The sequence below is a fragment of the Sciurus vulgaris genome (assembly GCF_902686455.1).
Source record: "Sciurus vulgaris genome assembly, chromosome: 3".
Lineage (NCBI taxonomy): Eukaryota > Metazoa > Chordata > Mammalia > Rodentia > Sciuridae > Sciurus > Sciurus vulgaris.
This window is the reverse complement of record NC_136463.1, coordinates 107,606,046-107,627,500: the sequence shown is the minus strand read 5'-3', so window position 1 is coordinate 107,627,500 and position 21,455 is coordinate 107,606,046. Positions and strand designations below refer to the sequence as shown.

At 37.7% G+C, this 21,455-nt stretch overlaps 1 protein-coding gene across 1 annotated transcript in view; it reads right to left on the bottom strand.

The window, feature by feature from the left end:
- Positions 1-21,455, bottom strand: part of FMNL2 (formin like 2) — a 289,840-nt gene that overhangs the window by 68,109 nt on the left and 200,276 nt on the right. The window contains 2 exon segments of the mRNA XM_079133275.1: positions 14,231-14,383; positions 17,902-17,985. Of these exon segments, the coding sequence (XP_078989401.1) occupies positions 14,231-14,383; positions 17,902-17,985 (237 nt within the window).

The following is a 21,455-nucleotide window of genomic DNA, read 5'->3' as shown; positions in this document are numbered from 1 at the left end:
CTTACATACACACCTACACAAGATAATATGGTGGAGTGACGATAGTCACATCTTTTCAAGTGAGAACACAGTTTGCAAAGAATTGTCCTTAAAATCACCATATAGTCAACATTTCTTAATCAAGATAGATTTGACTATATTAATAAAGACCTATTCTTGACAACTGTAGTTAGGCATATAAAAGTTGTGTTTAAATGAAGCTGTCACTCAACAATTAAATATAAAAGAATGGAGAAACTGAGAAACAAGTATCATAAAGTTGACATGAAAATGGGTATAATTAAACATGAAATATTACCAGTGTAGATTTAAAATATCCCTGTCTTATTCGATGGTAAAATTATAAGATACTTTCATTTGTTTTTTTCTATATTTTTAGACACCATAAAGGTACATTATTTTTTCAATATTACTCATCCTTAAAGAAGACTGAAATTATGGCATCTGCTGGTAAATGGATGGAGTTGGAGAATATCATGCTAAGCAAACTAAGCCAAACCCAAAAAAACAAAAGCCCAATGTTTTCTCTGATATGCGGATGCTAATTCACAATGTGGGGGACTAGGGAAGAACAGAATTACTTTAGATTAGGTAGAGGAGATTGAAGGGAGGGAAGGGGGTGTGGGGATAGGAAGGATAGTAGAAAAAATCAGACGTTATTACCCTGTGTACATATATAAGTATACAACCAGTGGGATTCTACATCATGTATAACCAGAAGAATGAGAAATTATACTTCATTAAATACAATGTATCAAAGTGCATTCTACTGTCATGTATAACTAATTTAAAACAAATTTTTAAATTTTTTAAAAAAAGGAAAACAAAAAGTACATTGAAAAACTCCTTTAAGTGGGGCATGGTGACACACGCCTGTAATCCCAGCAACTCAGGAGGCTGAGGCAAGGAGGATCATGAGTTCAAAGTCAGCCTCAGCAACTTAGCAAGGCACTAAGCAACTCAGCGAGACCGTCTCTAATAAAATACAAAAAAGGGTTGGGGATGTGGCTTGGTGGTAAGGAGCCCCTGGGTTCAATTCCTGGTACCGAGAGGGGAGGGAGGGAGGGGGGGAGGGGGGGAGGGGGGAGGGGGGGGGGGGGGAGAGAGAGAGAGAGAGAGAAAGAGAGAAAGAAAGAGAGAGAGAAAGAAAGAGAAAGAAAGGAAAGGAAAGGGAAGGAAGGAAGGAAGGAAGGAAGGAAGGAAGGAAGGAAGGAAGGAAGGAAGGAAGGAAGGAAGGAAGGAAGGAAGGAAAGAAAGAAAGAAAGAAAGAAAAAGAAAGAAAGAAAGACTCTTTTAGAGGGTCTAGGTTAAATCTACTTTTAGATGGACAGCTAACAAGTTACCACAATCACAATGTCATTCTCACCCCAAGCACCCTAAAGGATGGCTTCTAGAGGACTCTAGGTAGGAAGGTGGACCCAATAAACCCTCATCTGAGCAAATTCTCAGATTTCTATGAAGAGACTAAAACCCATAATAACACATATGACAAAATAATCAAGTATCATTAGAAAAATTCAGCTCTGAAAATCTTTTTCCCTGCATTGCAAATGTCTGCCAGGATGTTGATAGGCTGAACACAGTGAATTAACAGTTTTCAAAGAAAAAAGATGAGGGTAACTGACTAGGGCCACATAGCTACCAAGTGTGAGTCACACTGATTCACTTAGGCAGGGCTAGAATATCACAGCAGTTATCTGTGACCAATTAAAAATTCCAACAGCTCAAAGGAAACCAACAGCCAAGTAATATATACAAAGTACTATTTCGTAATCTAGTACATATGATTCAACACACTATCTCTGAAAGGACAGATAAGGTGGCCTGCATCCGGTCCTATGTCACAGCCCTTGAGGCTAAACTATTAGTCTTCACCTTTCACAAGCAGTGATCATCCCAGTGGAGATTATGGGGATTAAGTGGGTGGCTCAGTGGAAGATATGGAGGCTCTGTGGTAAACTAATACCTTTTGTATGTGTTCAGCTACTTAATTACCAAAAGTGAAACTGATTAGTATATTTTCTTCTGAAGCTACTGTGAATCTTCATTTAAAACAGAGACTATCTGAACAGAATCAAATTGGAGATTATCCTTGCAATTCCTTGTGGTTCATTTATAAAAGGCCCCAGTGAGAAGCATCAGTTTCTCCTTAGTCTCCATGGATAATCAAGGCAAATAAGGTTTATTTAGCACTTTCCTTTGTAATACGTCTTGCATGATCCCAGACTCCATCAACTGCTAATGGTACTTGTTCCCTTCACTGAGATTTGAAATTGGTTCTGAGACAATACACTCCCCTAGGTCCTCTTTCTCTTCACCCATAGTTCTTAGATCTCACATACATCATAGTATAATGGAAGGGGAGGAGGAGACAGCAGAGGAGGAAGGGCAAGAAGTATAGAGAAAAGGAGGGGAAGGGAGAGGAGAAGAGCGAGAGAGGTTTTGAATGTGCTCCCACTCCATCAGTTCCCTGCCAGGCTGCAGGTTTCCACTACAAGGGCAGCTTCTGCCTTGCAATCCTGCTGTGAACTGGAGGGATAAAGGGATGGGAATACAGCAAGTCGAAATGCCATAAAGCCTGCTGTTCTGAGATTCAGGGTTGTTTTGTTTTGGATTTTGGGTTTTTTTTTTTCCCCTTGAATAAAGAGTCCCCAAATTGCCTCAAGACTTTACTTGATTTCTAGAGTTCTGAAAAAAATTGTTCTGGTTCTGTTTCATCTGTTTGTTTGTTTTTGGTTTTTGCCTGTTTCCTCTTCATTTTTATGGATTGGAACATTTTCAAAGGCCCTTCATCAACCTTTTCATGGCCATCCTAACAGACATGTAGAGATCATGTACCGTCTACCTGCTCATTCTGAGGTGTAACAATGCTTTCAAATTGATGGGAAAAGGTGGAAGAGGTACAACTAGGAACATCTAGGTCTCTGGTGACTTGGAAGAGGTCCCCTGAGATGTGAGGATTGGTGAGAATTCCAAAGGGAATGTGATACTAATGGAGGGATTGTCACAATCCTTGGACCACTAAGGCTGATTATCTTAGTCATTCTGAGAGCCTTTCTTCTCCTAGGTTGGCAAGGAGAATTTTAGGGGTCCAGATGCCTGTGTTCAAAAGAGGGATTTTTCCAGAAGTAGAAAAGAGCCCTGATTTAATTTTTGGAGGTCCTCCCATATTTAGAAAAATTAATAGGAAAGAGATAGGAAGGGATATTTCTATGAGAAAACTAACAGCATCAAAATTATCAGGCTTTCTTCAGGATCAACTTCAAGAATTGTCCTATAACTTCCCAAGCACTAAGCTAAAACCATACATGTTAACCCGGCATTCAAAGATGAGCTCGTATCTTGGAAGAACTGCCATTTAGAATTCACAAAGACTTTTGAATATGGAAACATTGTAAAACTGATTGAAGAAGAAAACCAAAGTGAAACTGCTCTAATCACTTAGTTTTGAACATTTTGGCATGCACATACATATAACTACTTCACACACAGTAGTTAACTGGATGTGAAGTAATAATTAATGAAAAAGTGATGTCAGTGCAAATGATTAGGCATAAGATAAAGTAATTTTTGTAAATATCTCTTCTAGAGCCCATATAGAATATTTCCCATTTACCACTATGGTGGCATCTGCCACCTGCACCAGGTACTTCAGGGTTGACAATAAATTTGCCAGAAGCACATAGTGGCAGCAGCACATGCTGCAAGGATGGAAGGTACTTCTGCTTTGAGAGGGATGGGAATATGGCAAGTCTAAATGCCATAAAGCCTGCTGTTCTCACTGAGATTCAGGGTTTCATTGTTTTGGATTTTTGGGTTGAGCTCCCACCAGGCAAGCAAAACCTAAATTTTTGACTCAAGAAGGCAAAAAGAAGTCCAGACAAGTCAAGAAAACCCAGAGTCACAGCTCTTTTGAATTTGCTTAAATCTATCGATGGAAAATAATAACTGATTTAAGGAATCAAAAAAATGGTTTATTCTGAGTCAACACAAATGACCATGCCTCAGGAACACAATCTCAAGTTAACAATATGAGCTCTTAAAGGACATGGTTCTCTCATGAAGAGGCTACAGAAGACTCTCATACGTCAAAAAGAGTAGGCAGGGTCATCAGGTAAATAAACCACAAAACAGTGGGAAAATCTTACACAAGATTCACATGTTGCTCTCAATACAACAGGGAACATTCCTACAGGATTCAGATGCCAGTTCATCTTATGACCAGCCTTAAGGTTGGGAGAGGCGAAGACTCTGTCAAGCTTAGCATACTATCCAGGAGTCACAAAAATGCTAGGTCAGACACAGAGTCTGATAAATGGCTTTCAAAAAGGACCAAAAATAGACCAATTCAACTTTGTCTTTTCAATCCACTCCATCTCTTCACAAGGTCTGGATGTTCCAATCAGCAAAATTCAAACAACCTGGAAACACAATTCAAAAGCAGCCTCTATGGAGTGTTTGAGTTCACAGCTAGGAATTAGATACACAGAAATGTCTCTTGCCACGTACAGGCTCATAGCCTGAATTACACATATGCTTGTTAAATTTCTGGTTAGATCTCACTCCAGTCAGAATGGCAATTATCAAGAATACAAGCAATAAATAATAAGTGTTGGTGAGGATGTGGGGAAAAAAATACACTCATACATTGCTGGTGGGACTGCAGATTGGTGCAACCACTATGAAAAGCAGTAAGGAGATTCCTTACAAAACTTGGAAAGGAAACACCATTTGACCCCGCTATCCCACTCCTCAGTTTATACCCAAAGGACTTAAAATCAGCATACTCTAGTGACACAGCCACCTCAATGTTTACAGGAGCTCAATTCGCAATAGCTAAACTATGGACCCAACCTAGATGCCCTTCAACGGATGAATGGATAAATAAACAGTAACAGTGGTACATACACACAATGGAATATTACTCAGCTTTAAAGAAGAATGAAATTAAGGCATTTGCTGGTAAATGGATAAAACTAGAGAATATCATGCTAAGTGAAATAAGCCAATCCCAAAAGAACCAAAGTTCAAATGTTTTCTCTGATAAGCAGATGCTGATTCATAGTGGGGGATGGTCAGGGTTTCAATGAAGGAACTTTGGATTATGCAGAAGGAAGTGAGGGGAGGTGTGGGGTGGTGGGGATAGGAAAAATAATTTTAAAAAATAAATGAATAAATAAAAAAAAAAAAATTCGGTTACAGCCATGTCTTGTCCTTAAACCTCTACCAATCAAAATGCAATCCAACAAAGGAAGTTACAATAATTTTCAGCTGCTCCCTCATGTTTAGGAATATAAAGAACACTGATGATAAACACAAGCCAAAGTGATAAATAGTGCACATATGATAATCTGGGAGCATGGTAGAAAGACCTTCTGAGCAAAAAGCTAGGTAAGAAACACTGGTTTTGTTCAGAGATCTATGTCTATAAAGCCCCAAGCACTTAGTAAACACCAAAAAATGGAAGCCATTCTTCAGCAACAGATGACCTAAGTCTGATTATCCATCTACTGCCTCAGAAACACCACGTTTTTGTAGGCAGTTAGGCAGGTTCTAGTATGGACTTATGTACACATCTGTCTCTCCCTCTGTACTTCTACTGTCCAAAGACTACATATTACTGCAGAACCTTGAATAAATGTTTCCTGAACTCACCTAATAATGCTCTCCCAGAGTCTGGCAAAAAAAAAAAAAGTTTTCAAAAGCCTTCTACAGAACTTACATGCCAACATTTGTGAGATTCATATTATCTAGGTCATAATGGTAAATGAGCCCCCCTTGCAAAAGTATTTTCAGTCTTTCAAACTATTCAGATAATTAACTAATTTCTACCTATAAATATAGTAATTAGAACTCCCTTGGAAGCTGATGTAAGAGTTCAATCCAACTGGAAGGCAACACCAATGGGGCATGTCACATAATTTGGCAGAACTGAACTAGGCATTTATGGTTCCAAGGTCTGGGCTAACGGTACTTTCACCAAGATTTGAGGTTTTAGGTTTCCCCTCACTTATCCTTCAGACATGACATCACTTGGGCATATTTTTTCTGTCAATTAAACTCATAAAATATATGATGCTTAAAAATGAGCCAAGTATTTTTCTGACTGTCCTTACAGCCAAAAGAAACACAGTTGAAAAAGTTCGATCCGAAGAGTTCAAAGTGGGGGTGGAGAGAAACAGAATGAGACAGGTAAAGAGGGAAGAGGGGAGAAACACAATTCTAATGAACTTTTGTTTCAAGTATGAAAATTTTCTGTTTATCTAGATTTCCCACTAGAGAACCAGATAACTGCTAGAATACTCTGTAAACAAAGGTCTCAAAGGTACATGCTTTTTAAAAATGGATTAGGTGAAAGAATAGGCTGCCAAGTCATCATGTGAAGGAAGAGTCACTATTAATCTGAATTTTCTGATTCTTCCCCTTTGACAAATACTTTTATAAAGGTGTTTACTACTGGGTAACTAATTAAGCATGATCTATCCCTATACAAAAATCATCCAAGGAATCAATCCTATGACCTTAAAATTAAAATATTTCCATGTTCATCCTAAATTATTTCCTCTTTTCATAAACTTTCTAAATCATTGCCAATAAGGAACAATGACAATTTCATAGCCTGGTCTTCCAATTATTACATCTACTGCTCCACACTACTCCCAGCCAGACTCGTCCATACATTGTTTACTAAAGGAACCACTCACATTCAGTCTTCCCACCCAACCACTACTTTCCCAATCACTCTCCAAGTCGTACATCTCATTTCACATCCACACCCGTCTCATCAATCTCTCCACAGGTTTCACTGTTCACCCAACCTCTAAATTTCTACATCATTAGCGAGGCATATTTATATATGATATTTAACATTTAGTATATACTTTTTCTCAAATTGCAGATAAAGAGAGAAAAGTCAGAAAGACCTCGTTTATAAATCCTGGCTATTGAACTTATCAGCGATTCACACCTTCTCAGAGTCCCAAATTCCTCAACTGTAAACTGGGTCTAAAACTCTTGACTAACTCTCAAAAATTTCAGAAAGATATAATGATGTAATATGAAAAAGTCCCTTACCTGCCACCAAACAATAAAAAATATATGACTCAGCATATCTTTCTGTATCCCTAGCACTTAGAAAAGTACCCTTCACATATTAAGTACATAGTCAATCTTGTCCATGAACAAACTAGAACACAGATGTAGGAATCTGCTCAATCAACTTCAGTGTTTTTCTTGATCCTGTATAGTATAACATTTATTGAACACTATTGTGCCAGGCTCTTTAAAGAAATTATAAATTTAATCTCACAACATGTGAGGCAGGTCCTAGGACCCATCATGTCCACAATTTAAGGATCACGAGACACATTTCCATCAATGCATTGACCAGGTGACCTGCTTTTCCATTTCCATGGTCTCTCAATGAATTTTTGATTAGAAAAAGACCCACTGAAAATATGGAACTAGTGAAGTCAAGCTTCCTCACAGTGGGAAATGTTTCACAAATTCACCAATATTGTGCACACACAAGCTAAATAATTAAATTATCACCATTTTTGCTAGTAGGGTCATTAAAACAAGTTCCCAACTGAAAACTGGAATGTACTCCCCACACCCAGTACTAGATATTGCATCCAGGGATGCTCTACCAATGAGCCACATCTCCATCTCCAGCCACATGTCCCTCCACCCCTTTTTTTTTTTTTTTTTTTTGAGACAAAGTCTCACTAAGTTGCCTAGCCTGACTCAAACTTGTGATCCTCCTACCTCAAGTCTCCAAAGTTGCTGGGATTATAGGTATGCACTACTGCACTCAACTGGAATATACCTTTTAACCCAAGTTAACAACTTCAAATAAACAAAAAATACAAAACTCTAAAACTCAACTATAAAACATTCTGATTGTTTCTGATTGCAAATGTACTATAAAGAAAAATGGAAAGTTTCTAGTCAGATTATTTTTAAAAGGTCTGCCAAATTTAGAAAGATTTCTTTTTTTTTTTTTATTTTTCAGCATGCACAGTCATTTTTAATTATAACTATTTGTGCATATTAGTTTTATAAGATGCGCTCTTTGTAGCATTTCATTCATGCATATAACATACCTTGATCTTATCCACCCACCCCATTACCCTCTCTTACTCTCCTGCCCACTCCCTCTCCTGACAGTCCTCCCTTCTACTTTCATGAGGTCTTTTTGTTTTTTCTCTTAGAGTCCACACATGAGAAAACATGTGATACTTGTATTTTTGAGTCTGCCTTATTTCACTTAGCATGAAGATTTCTATAGAAAGACTTCATTTTTTTAGATGATTACTGCAGTTTCCACCTGAATCTTCAAATCCACACTTATCAGTTTAAGGATCATCTCCAACCTTTCTTCCCCCTCAGAAATAACATTCAGATGTTTCCTATAATGACAATCTCCTTGCTATTCCTTATTTTTCTACTCTATTACAGTATTTTCTCTTCTTTCAAATTAGGTGCTGAGAATGTTACTTCACTGACAGTTATTGGGTGACAGGAAATTCAAACCTGGAGAATAATATTTTTAAAGTATTTTTCTTTATACCTTTTTTCCTTTTAAGTCAAATACTTCAGTAAATATCCTTTCAGACAAAAACTTTTAAATAAAGGGAGACAAGAAGAAACATGCAAAATAAAACATAGGTGACAACTCTTAATGATGAAGACCACAAAATCAGAGAAAATTCTATGGGATTTAGGGAGGAGAGAAGAGGACAGGGAAGGAGATGATGATCATCTCAAAACTCATATTCTTAACTTATGTAAATTGGAAAAAGGACAAAACTGAGTTCAACTTCCTGGTTGTAGTAAATCATGATAAAAAGTGCTTCAACTTTGAGTTTTTAACTATATAATTCAAAGATCTTTTTATGTGTTACTATAATGGTTGAAATTAAGAGTTTAGGTAATATTTTCCCCAAAGATTAAAATTGAAAATAAAATGCTGCTTGCTGAAATAAAACTTGGAAGAGCTTCAAAGAGATTAATTCTTCTAAAATAACTTTTTATAAAGCAAACTTGTTAAGAGTTGGTATTCCCATATTCTTTAATAGGATGACTGTACAGAAATCATGAAAATACTCTGGGGTGAAGAAAAGTGTTAACTGCAATAAATGTCAATAAACCATATGTGCCATTAGCCTAAACATGGAGACAGATTTTCAGGAAGCAGGTAACACCCTGGAGAAAAATCCTAGGAGTTAGGCCTCATTAACAAAAAGAGAGCTTGACCTAAGCAACACCCGAGGTTCCTTCCAGTTTCCAATTTTTCTATCTGTATTAGTATTTCTATTTCTCTTCTAATCAATTATATGCAAAACTTTCTTCTTTGCTTTACCTCTTTGACCACCAAGTCAGTTTTTGAATATTGTCTTCTTTGGCCTTTTCTGGACATTCTAAATTTCAGGAAGCCATTTACTCAGGTCCAAGCCTCAGTGACCTTGGCAATCTTTTCCTCTTACACTCAATGAAGTCACCAGACCCCATATGCCTGGCTTTTTCCTATCTGATATATGTCAGAAACAAAAATGTAAAAAGCTTACACATAATCTCCTTCCATAAAAAGTCACAATTTCATTTACTAAACTTTCCTTTTGATATCTCCACATTTGCAAACAGGTAAAGCCAAAATTGTAGACATGGAGAACTTTTTTCCTAGTCCTATCATCTATTTAGGAAATATTTCTCACATTTACACAAGACTTTATTTTTGAATACTATAAAATATCCTAGCATACTAGTGAGGGTCTACACTAGTTCATATGACACCTGTGTGAACTAGCAAAAGACACAACTTCTACAAAGGGGTAGCCAAAGCTTCTCCTGCAGGGTACTATGGGCCCAGGACTTAGCAACCAAAGGCCCCCTCTTAGGGAACAACCTATGCGAGAATATGTGGACACATTGATAAAAGAGTATACACTTATTTGTCTTTTCCTGTGCAGTTTGTCTCCTTAGTCATTGTTCACAAGAGACTGACAAGTTGTATGAATATGTAGGTCCAGACTCAAGGCTCAGATTCTTCTCTAGTGTTGTGGAAAGGGACTGTATGTCACAGGGCAAAGCCTATGCTCCCCTAGGCCACCTGGACAGAGCCCAAGGAGAATGACTTCCTGGGATTATCCACACATGAGCAAACAGGATATTTACTTTAGGGCAGAGGGTGCTCCTATGAATAAGCGAGCAGGATAGCATAGTGGGAGAACTGACATCAGGACTCCGTTATTCAAATTCTATCTCCTTCACTTACTGTTTGATCCACTGGAGCTAACAGTAGCTACCTCCAAGAGGCCTAGAGAAAGAAATCACAGGATGCTCTTACCAAAGTGCCTGGCACACAGTGGTCATTCAATAGTTTTCTCCTCAGTAAAAATCATATTGATGACATCTATATCTTTCTGCCATTTAAAAATATTTTAAATTTTCACGTGGGGGAGTTTAAGAAGAAATATCAGTCATGGTTAACACATGAAAGGCAATGCGAATTTGGGCTTCTTCACCCCAGTGGGAATGGTCAGCCAGGATGACCTAGGCCTTTCCAGTTCTGCAGTCTATGAACCCATTTCTCCATGTCATGTCCTTCCACCTCCATCACATCACACAGCTTGTCCCCAAAAGGGACAGGATCCTCCTTCTTTCCTAAACATGCTTCATCTCTGATAAAGGTTTTACTCATCTCATGCTCTTTTGCCTAACCTCCACCTGGAGCAGGCTTGCCTCACTCTGACCACCAACCCCAGCCATCATCAAAAGACCCAGTTTGTATCTGTCCCTTCCTCCAGGTCCCAAGTTAATACCCCACCCCCCTTATAAACTCAGAGCATTTACTCACTATGTCATTTCAAGTTTAATGGTATCCACCTTCATAGTCTAAAAAATTAGAAGCTACTTTCTCTTACATCTGAAATAATACAGCCTTGGTCTTCATAGATTTATGGTGCACATATGTGTTAATTTAGCTAGGTCTATGGTCACATTGGCAGAAATCTATCTTAACCAGGATCTGGAGACAGTACAAACCAGTTTCTACTGCATCAATATCAACCTTTTCTTTGTAGTCAAGCTGTCAAATATATGATAACACAAAATTCAATAGGTGATACAACTCAAGGTATGTGTTTAATAATCAATTCTAAATAGCTAGAAGTCTGAATACAAGAAGGAGACCATGTGCTAATAGTTTATTCAAAAAGCATGCTTTAGAGCATTTTCCCTTTATTCTTTAATTAAACCTCACTTATGAAGTGTTTTAAATTTCCACTATGTATTATAAATTTAACCAATCCTTTTTGTAAACTGATATTGGATAAGATTACAGCACATTTGTTATTGTCTGGGGATTAGGAAGAGAGGACTGAAATTTGTATTTGGATATAGAGACATTTACAGATTAAACGAAGTTACCAGAATAAATCATCTCTACAGAACATGAACATTCCTTAAAAAAAAAAAAAATTCCCGTTAATAAAAATGCAATAGACCTTAAAGTTTCAAATTCTTAAAATGAGGAATCATAATATGATAACAGAATGTGTATCTCTACCAGGCAGTGGGCTTTATCCCAAGACAGTGCATAGGGCTAAGCCATAGGTTATCATATTATAACATGGGGAGCAGTCGTGGGAAACTGCCCCCATGCACTATCTGTTCTCTGGGGTGTCGCTTTCACCCATGACTTACGAGGTTTTCCGGTTTGAAGCCTCATCATCAGTGTATAAACTGAAGCTGCTCCAGAGGCAACAGGGGGAGAAGCAGCTCTGGTGGCATTGGAACTGAAGATACTCAGGCAGAGAAACCAATCTGGCGGTGGTGTAAGAGATGAACAGAACCAGAGGATGAGGAGAGAGCAGGACAAGAAAGGACAAAGTTGAGAAGACAATCAGAAATGAGATGGAAGAATGAAAGAGGAAGAGGAAAAGAAAGCCAAAATGTGAAGGCAGTATGGGGAGCAGAGGACGAAAGGGAAGAGAGGAGGAGGAAGAGAGAAAAAATGTAAACAATCTTTGGGTATATGAAAAGCAACATGCACCATGTTCATCTATCTGACTGTTGTTTCCGTAAGTCACAGACAATATCCAATGACCCCAGGCACAAATCCATGAACCACAAAAGATGAACTATCATGCACTGTTTAAAAAGAAACAAAAATCTAAGCTCCCAGTCAGTAAGTGGCAGGAAAACTACTGCCATGTTCACTTCCTGAGTTACTAGATATGATGAAACAGAGTTCAATGAAATTCAATGAATTTCTTTCCTGGACTTGTATCTATTGAAAGAAAACTGAAGAACATGATGTTGGTTTCTTAGATGATCATCTTCCAGCACACTTGCCAACCAGAAAAGTCATGTATTTCTTGTATTTCTCCAGATAGAATTTCTACCATGTCTAGTTCCATACTTTGGGTCTATATTTCCAAAAACGAATGGTAGCAGGATATACCTTGAGCAGCTCAGGCTGGGTTTTGATGTCCCTGTACCCAACCTTCCAGGTTCCAGGTCACATCCCTACTTGGGCCTGGGACATTTCCTTTATTTTCCTGATTCTTCCATTCTACTGGAAATTATGTGTTTTTAAGGACAAGTCTTCATAAAAACATTTTTAATGGCTTATTATTAATTAGAAAAATGAATCCTTGTTAGGGTGGGAGCTGGCCAGTATATGATATTTTCTAAGTAAGGAATGATAGAAAACCAAATTAAAACATTCTTTGCAAATTAAACCCCTTACATATAATTACAATTAAACTAGTGGTAAGAATTTCCATTTCAGTACCAAGGTGCTTATGAAATTCTTTAGGCACAGTTGGCCTTTCTTTAACTTCCAAATCAGCCTGTATATTCTTCTGCCCACATTTGAAATTGATGCAGAATAGCAGGTTATACTGCCCTTGGCCCACTGCAAATACCAGGAGGTGAATTGAAACACTGCTCTTTAATAATTTTTTTAATCAATTCACATTAAACTTATTGGCATTTTTGGCATTTCTTAACAGGAAAATTTCAAATGGTTTATTGGAGCCATCAAGATCAAACATCAAATCCTTCAGCAGAACTGAATTTCATTGTGGAGATTTTAACTTTCTATAATCAAAACCCAAGTCAAAAGGTCAAGTTAATTAAAAGGCAACCAAATATGAAAGGTATGTAAGTCTCATTATCATTGAGTGTAATATGTCACTCAGATTCTACTAAAATGACCCCAAAATCACACTGATGTTAAATCCTTAGAGAATTAATGTCCCTTTGCCACATCATGCCTAAAATAAGTGATAGTCAATTTCCCAACTACGAAGAATAAACAATGTTTGGGAGTAAGGGTCTTATTAATAAATTTTTTTATAAAATTCATGGACCATAGAAACCTTCACGAACTTGCTCTAGATGATTTCTCTATCTTCACAGGCAGGCGTGTTGATTGACTCTCAATGCACAATTAACTCTGCAGTGTCTGGCAAATTACAGAAGCTCAAAAATATTTTTCAATTAGTGAATGATCATGAGTATTAGTGAATGAACAAGCTCAGTGACATTATACCAGTAACATGTATAGGTGGTCGGCACCAGTGCTCCCTCAGCATGGTTGTATTTCAGCAAGGAAGGATTTAGGAGAAAATCTTTAGGAGGAAATGTAAGTTGACAACTGAAGCACATCTAACCAAAGGAACACTGCCTACACATCTAAAGAAGAAAACCAAAATCACTCCAGCATCCTGCACCTGTGACTAGAACACATCCCATAGAACACAGATCTGAGCTACCAGGGGAGGAAACAGAGCCCCAGAAGGTTATGAAGAGCAACAAAGGAATCTTTAGATGCTCAGACCTCAAAGTGCTGCCTCTACCCTGGAAACAGTGCCTACATTACAATGTCAACATCCACCCAGTTTCAGAAACTTACCTGCTATAAAACTACTCTCTCTTATTATTTGGCAGCAAAATTTTTTCACTTTCTATGCTCAATCAAGATATGATACTTCCAGGAAGATATTTAGTGCTATAGAGTACAGACCAAAGAAGATCCCATGAACTCCTAAAGAAACTTTCATTTATCATCACTGGAAATGCAAGTGCTATATGGCGAGATGCACTGTATCACTATGATACAATCTGAGCAGTGTACCACTGCCCTGGAGAGGCAGAGGAGGGAAGGACCCTGCTTCACCTGGGCATCTACCAAAGTTGCTTCCTCGTGAAAGGCACTTACCGCAATGCGGAATGTCTTCCAGAACGGGATACACTGTTGCCCACAGGTGAGGGCAGGTTGCTCCCTCTGTGCAGGTCCTCGATGGACCTACTCCAGGGCTTGGATTTGTCCACTGAACTCTCCACGGTACTTTCCACACTTTCAAAGTCAAAACTAAAACAAAAGAGGAATGCCACTGAAGACTTAAGAATTCACTTTCACACACATACATAGGTGTACACAATTTGCTATCTCTGCAATGCATCTACATCTCAGTATGTATCTGCAGACAAAACTAAAAAGGAAATACAAAAGAATTTCCATAGACTTAGTATTAGCTTTGAAAGCACAGATGACAAATACTATGCCTGGCAAGAGAATCATGGAACAAACAAAAAGTTAGTGATGTATTATTTGTATTTTACTATAGGGCTTGTTAGCTTACCAATTGCTAACAATGCTATGGTGGGGGGGGGGGCAGATCTTACAGCTGTCTTCATTTTGCTTTAACAAGTCAATATGTTAGGCTTATGCTAATTTATTCCTACCCATCAATTTTCACTGAGCATTCTCTCCTAGTGTGTTGGCAAGTATACTTTCCCAACCATATGTGATACATTACTAGTGAAGTTATGGATTTGCTTTGATTTGGAATCTTTTCCCAATGTGGTACTTTTAAAAGCAAGACTGTTGTTTTTCTGACATTTTTTGAGGTTATTACTCATGCTAACCATGTTAGAATAAATGGCAAGTTAAGTTGCTCATTCTTGTATAGTTTTAGGAACAAAGTCTTTAAACAGACAGGCCTTAGTGTTCCATGAATCTTTTTTCCCCTCATAAAATCATTAGCTCTCCTTTCTCAAAACTAAAACAGCAGCAAAAATTATTTTATTAACTACTTCTACCTACAATTCCACAACACCTGATTGGGCAGTAGAACATAAGGGAGCTATAATTAATACCCTCTGGAAGATTTTAGAAGATCTTGCAAAAGAAAAATAATACATATTGGAAATGATTGATGGTTTTTTTAATAAAAATATGATTACCAAAATAAAATGTATTATTAAAATAGTCTTCTGAAAACTAGGTGATACTATTCCACCTATTAAAGCCTGATCAGCAGAGATGGATGCACAACACCAGTGCAGAGATCTATCTGATGAAAATGTCATGTCTTTTGAAGCAAGAGAAATACTGAACAGAAAAAAGGCAGAACAGGGTAATCTAAGAAAACTTTAAGTACTAAAAATAGAAGGCTATCACTGAGATTGGAGGAGGTAAATCAAGAGGTGATCACAAGATCATTTCATGGCATCAACAAGTTAAGTCACCAGCTCCGCCTCCACACATACTGTCCTCTCAGCTCACCCCTACCTCTCAGATGGCAGAAGAAGGAAACACCTAGTGAATGCTTATATTTTAGAGATAGGATCTAAGCCTATTGTCTCACATTCTATAGGCTGGGAAACTGACAAACATCAAGGAACAGAAAGAAACATTTTAGTCCGTTAATACAAAAGACCAATTATATGTAGAATTTATTATCTAATTAAAGCTAAGAGTTTAAAGCTAACACCAAAACAAGCAAAATCAAAAGTACAAGATTAGGAAACAAGAACTCTGAGTTTTGATCTTTCACAGGCTGCAGACTACAAGCACAGCACCACAACCTTTGCTTATTCATCTTCTGTGAGGGCACATCTGGGAGATCTGGTTTATAAGCAGCATTGTCATGTATGTGAAGCATTCATTATAGCAAACATAGAATACACACCATGGTATTCTTATCCTGATTTTTCTTAGCTCTCCCTCAATTCCATAAATATTACTGTAGACTTCAAAATATTCAAGAGATTATTGTTCTGCTTTATCAAATAATATGAGGCATAAAAAAGATTAGCAGATCTTGATGTCACAGAGATAGGTAAGAAATATCCATTGAAAGAACATGATATAAAAAACCAGGATCATATTTCAGAGGACAATTTCTCATGGAGATATAAACTTGTTCACTGGCTTTTATTTAGTTTATTCCATCTAATATATGACAGGTAACAAAACAGAAACCCATGGAGCCAGTTTCAGTTAACATTTTAGTTTCTGCTTCTGTAAGGTGAGAATAATTATACCCTTCTCACAAATTCTCAGGGAAGTGGTAGGGATTATATGATAACATCTGGTTAGGTCTTAGAACTCTTTTAGAGTGAGGCAATATAAAAAAACAAGTTACCACTTTTAAAAGACCAGTGGGGGCAGGGGAAGAACCACCTGGGCTGCAACATCTTTCAGTCAAATTAAAAATACAGTATTATTGCCTCAATGTATGTATGCATGAGACTGAACCTGTGCATGCTGGACTGTGTCTGGATTAAAGGAGAAAATGTGAAGCAAGTATTTCAACTGTCCACATTTTGGTCCTATTGTAAACCATTCCAGAAGTCAAGAAAATGGGAGAATTTATGAAATAGTACCATCAAGGGTTCACGGTCTGCCCCAGTATTTTTTTTAACCCCCTTCATCTTTTGGGCAAGAAATCAAAACTGTACAACTACATATCAAGTAAAAAGGAAAAGTCTTCCTTCTTTCTTCTTTTTTTTTTGGCCCCTTCCTCTAGGTCCACTATCTGTCATTTCTGCAATCACTTTCTATGCATTTACTAGCATAATAAATATATATACACATCTCGGGGTTTTTTTTGGTGGGGGGGCATGCTAGGCATTGAACCTGAGGCCTTATGCATGTTGGACAAATGCTCTATCACTGAGCTATATCCCCAACTACATCATTTTTAATATTAAAAGATGGACTTGGCATGGTGGCACACATCTATAAGAAGCTGAGGCTAGAGGATTTTAAGTTTAAGACCAACCTGAGCAACTTGGTGAGACCCTGTCTCAAAATTAAAATGATGAAATAAATAAACCAAAGGCTGGGGATGTAGCTCAGCAGTGAATTCTATCCAGTTTCAAAAAAAGAAAAAAAAAAGGTTGTGGGAGTCACTCAGTGGTATAGCGTGTGCTTGGCATGCATGAGGCCCTACAGTCAATCCCCAACACTCCAAAGTTCAATTTTTTAAAAGATTTTTTTTTTTTCAGTTGTCAGTGGAATTTTTTTAAATTTATTTATTTGTAGTACCAAGAGTTAGAGTCAAACCCAGGGCTTCACACATGCTTGGCAAGCACTCCACCACATAGCTACAACCCCAGCCCCCAAATTAAATTTTAAAAAACCATAGTCATTTTTCTGCTTCTTGCTTTATTCACTCAAAACACCATATTCATCTTTCAGTAACTTCTAGAGCATTCTACCATATAGCTATCTGCAACTTCATCCATCAACAAAGTACTTCTGTTGGGCTAGGGCGAAGCTTCGTGGTACAATGCCTGTCTAGCATGCATGAGACCCTGGGTTCAATCCCCAGCACCACAAGCATCCACAAAGTACTTCTTTTTGAAAGCAAGGATTCCTCGGAGGGTGATTTTTACTCGACTTTTTAAATTTCTGCCTTAAAGGTATTTCTAATATCAATTATGTGATTTGTTTTTAGTTATTCAACAAAAACATACCTCCTTAAACCCTCACATCTCTTTCTGGTTTTCTGCCCTCAGTGTAGTATATAATTTCACCATTAAACATCATTTTCTGTGACCACATAAAATTCCTATGTAAACAAGTCAAATTTTACTTACGTTACTGCATACTGTGCAAATGATAGATATTCTACTAGGACATCAAGGCCTTTGTTTTCTTCATTCAAAAACTCTCTGACCCATCTGGTGAAGAGAAAAAAATATATATCATTGAAGAGGTTGATCACATGATCTGCTGTGAAAAGGACACAGTGGAAAGTTTTGCTTTTCTGTCAGAAACATATGATGCTTCAAAGAAAATTCAGAGGAAAACCAAGGCTATCCCACATGAGGTAGGGGCTTCTAGAAAACCACATTTCCACACACAAAAATAAGGAGCAAAACCTGCCTGTGTGCCATCATTCCATTTTACTGCTTAGTAGGCTTAAGATAACCTATAAAAGAACTTTCTAAAAAAGGAACTTGCTAAATGTACTTTTTCCACCACAACTGATCCACAGCCTGCTTGATGAAGGAGCCAAGACTGCACAGAGAATGAGCAGACGGGGATATGACGCCGTAACCACTGAAATCCAGGCAAGGCTCCAAATCCACTCTCAACTCCTTCTTGGCACAGCAAGCTGTAGAAACCACTAAACTAGCCAATGAGAGGCCAGTGTTTATGGGCTTCTGGAAATTCAATAGGAATAATGATTCGCTTAATTTTTTCCATGAACGTTAAAACCTTTTAAAAGGCCGCAAGCACCGCAAGCCATCACCAAGGGCAACATGTGACAAATAATTTTATTTAAAGATTGATTTTTTTTTAAATACCACCATACATTTGAATGGTGCTGAACAATTTAATGAAAATGTACACATTTCATTTGTTTTTTTTTTGTTTGGTTTTTTTTTTTTTTTTTTTTTTTTGGTGCTAGAGATTGAACACAGGGCCCTCATCTGATCTTCATAACAACTGCAATCAGATGGTCAAACGGCATCTTCAGACACTGAGGATAAACACCTGTTACCCCATTTTACAGATTTCCTCCAGTGTACTAACCTTCAAAGAACATGTAGTACCTGATTAAACCTTCACTCAGTAAGAAATTCCAACAAATAATAAATAAAAAGTCCAGCTACTGTCACCAAAATGGTACTTGTGGGACACTTGCCAAATGCATTCTGAAGTGGTTGCTCTCCTCCATAAATGCAGTGCCAAAAAGTCTGACCAACTATGAACACTAGGGCTACCATGGAAGCCAGTCTTACCAGCTATTAAAATAGTAGGACAATCCTCCCATGTGACCTTACAGATGAACAACTACTGAAGTTATTTGTCTTAAAGAAAGAAAAAAATCTGATAAACTCAGGATGCCCATTTTTAAAATTTTGGTGTTTTATCCCCCCTTCGGTAGTGGTGGTGTCTTCATTTTTTTTCTAAGCATCAAGTTTATTATTGCTCCAAGTTCTTGTCATCTCCATGATGCAAACTCAGATCTACAGGTACTTGTAGGAGGCAGAAAGGTGGGAAATTAAGACAGCTTGACTCGTATATCCCCCAAGTGCCTCAGACAGGCTACCATAAAACGTATGCACTCCACACAGCTGTGTGTAAGCATCCAACCTTTAAGAAAAACCCAGAGCAGCAACACTGGCAAAGAAAACAGCATCTGTTAGTTCTCACAAAGCAGCTTTGTTTTAAGACCTAAATGCAACTAGCAAGCCTGCCTGCTGGTTGAGGCTGAAGTTTCCAAAACAGCCACATACATGTTCTCAAAGCATCCACTTCTAGATACTTCATTTATTTTAAATATTCCCTACACTGCTAGGTTTCAGGAGACACTCAACAATTTTAAATGCTGATAATTAGAAGCTTAGAAAGAGTAAAAGTAAATATTTTTTTTTCCTTTTTATGATTGGCAAGTTTAAAAACTAGAATTCTCCATCAAAATCAGAAAACTAGTCATTCATTAAATTCAGGGCCCTAAGTTCCTCCTTGGCCTTTCCCTTAGTCTAGCCTATGAACTCTTGAGTATACAATGTCCATTGGTCTATGGTGGACCAATTTTAATATGAAAAATAACTACAAGGGCAGTCTCACTTTCACCTATTTTATCTCAGTTGCCCACTAATTCAGAAGTGGAGAAAAGCAGTAATTGAAGTTCCTTCTGGTTGAATGTGTAGATACTGCCTCCAAAAAGTACAGATCCTCCACGGTACCCTCAGTACTTGCATTGTCTCAACCGCCAGTATGCCTCCATCTCACCTAGGATGTTCTGCAAATTTGGCATGAGGAAAATGACCCAGACATGAAAAAGTTAACAAACAAACAAAAAAAAAGTAGTAAATAGTCTTGCAAAGCCAGAACAGCAGTCTTCTTGACTCAACATGGAAATATGTACATATTTTGATGCAGTAATAAAGATTAATTGGTTTCACTTACTTCACTTCAACATGCTCATCGATGTTCCCATCTCCACATGGTGACATTGAGTAAAAGTGCCTAAAGACAATTTCCACGTGAAAGACAGGAGCCTGTTGTTTACTTGCTAAAAAGCTAGCTAAAGCGTAACATGTCCCACTTCTGGTTTAATAATAATAAACCTGTGTTTCTAAGCTACAAGATCCTCCCTAAGTGACATAGGAAAGAGGGAAATATATATCATACAAGATTGGCAACCTTTCCCCCCTCATCAATGACATCAGCTTAGCAAAGTCATTCTAGCAAGAAGGGTATGGATTATGAGAGAGACTGCCCTCCCTCCTTCCCCGTCCCCTCAGTCTCTGCCCCTTCCCTGATCGACTTAATCTATATGGAAAAGAATAGCATCAAAAGCAAACTTCCATAAAAACTGAAGAGTAAGAAAGGGGGAAAAAGGTGAAGATGAAAAGGGACAACTTTTAAAGCAGAATCTTAAATCTACAGGCATTCAAAGAATATGGATGCCTCATTTTGGAAATTTACATATTTGATCATGTAATGACTATATCATATATTTAGGGCTCCCATAATAATGTATTTCCATTTTCATCTCCATGCATGCTACACACACTTTTTTGTATGTTGCCAATAGGCAAACAGTTTCAAATTGGGTGATTACAGGTTTTGGAAAGTAAAATTATTTCTGACTCTGACAGCACACATTACTTTGCAAGTGCCTCACAGATTCAAATGTAATTACCATATGTTGTAAATTTAAATTCAGGCAAATTCCAAATCAGATGCTTAGAAGCTGAGAGAGAAAGGGATAATGAAAAACTGGCTTCAAAGAAGGGATATAAGTGCAAATGCTAACAGTCACTGTTTTATTATAGATTGCTCAAAGCTTTATTTCAAAACTTTGTTCTCCCTGCCTCCCCAAATCTTAGGACTTTATTATCCTCATATGGAAAATTAAGTCTTAAGGGACCCTCCTGGCTTTCAATTTCCAAGATCAAACAAAGCAGACACAAAATGTACTAGAGAAAAAGACAAATAATGAATTTCCTTTGCCAGTCTCCTTTAAAGAGAGATCTTATAGACAGATGGCAGGAAATGAAGTAGCTAAAAAATCATGGAAAACAACAGAAAAATAAGAACCATCCAGATCCAACACTGATCATTAGGCCACTCATTCTTAACGTGTAACCCACTCACCACAAGAGGTCCCTGAAACCCACTCAGGATGATT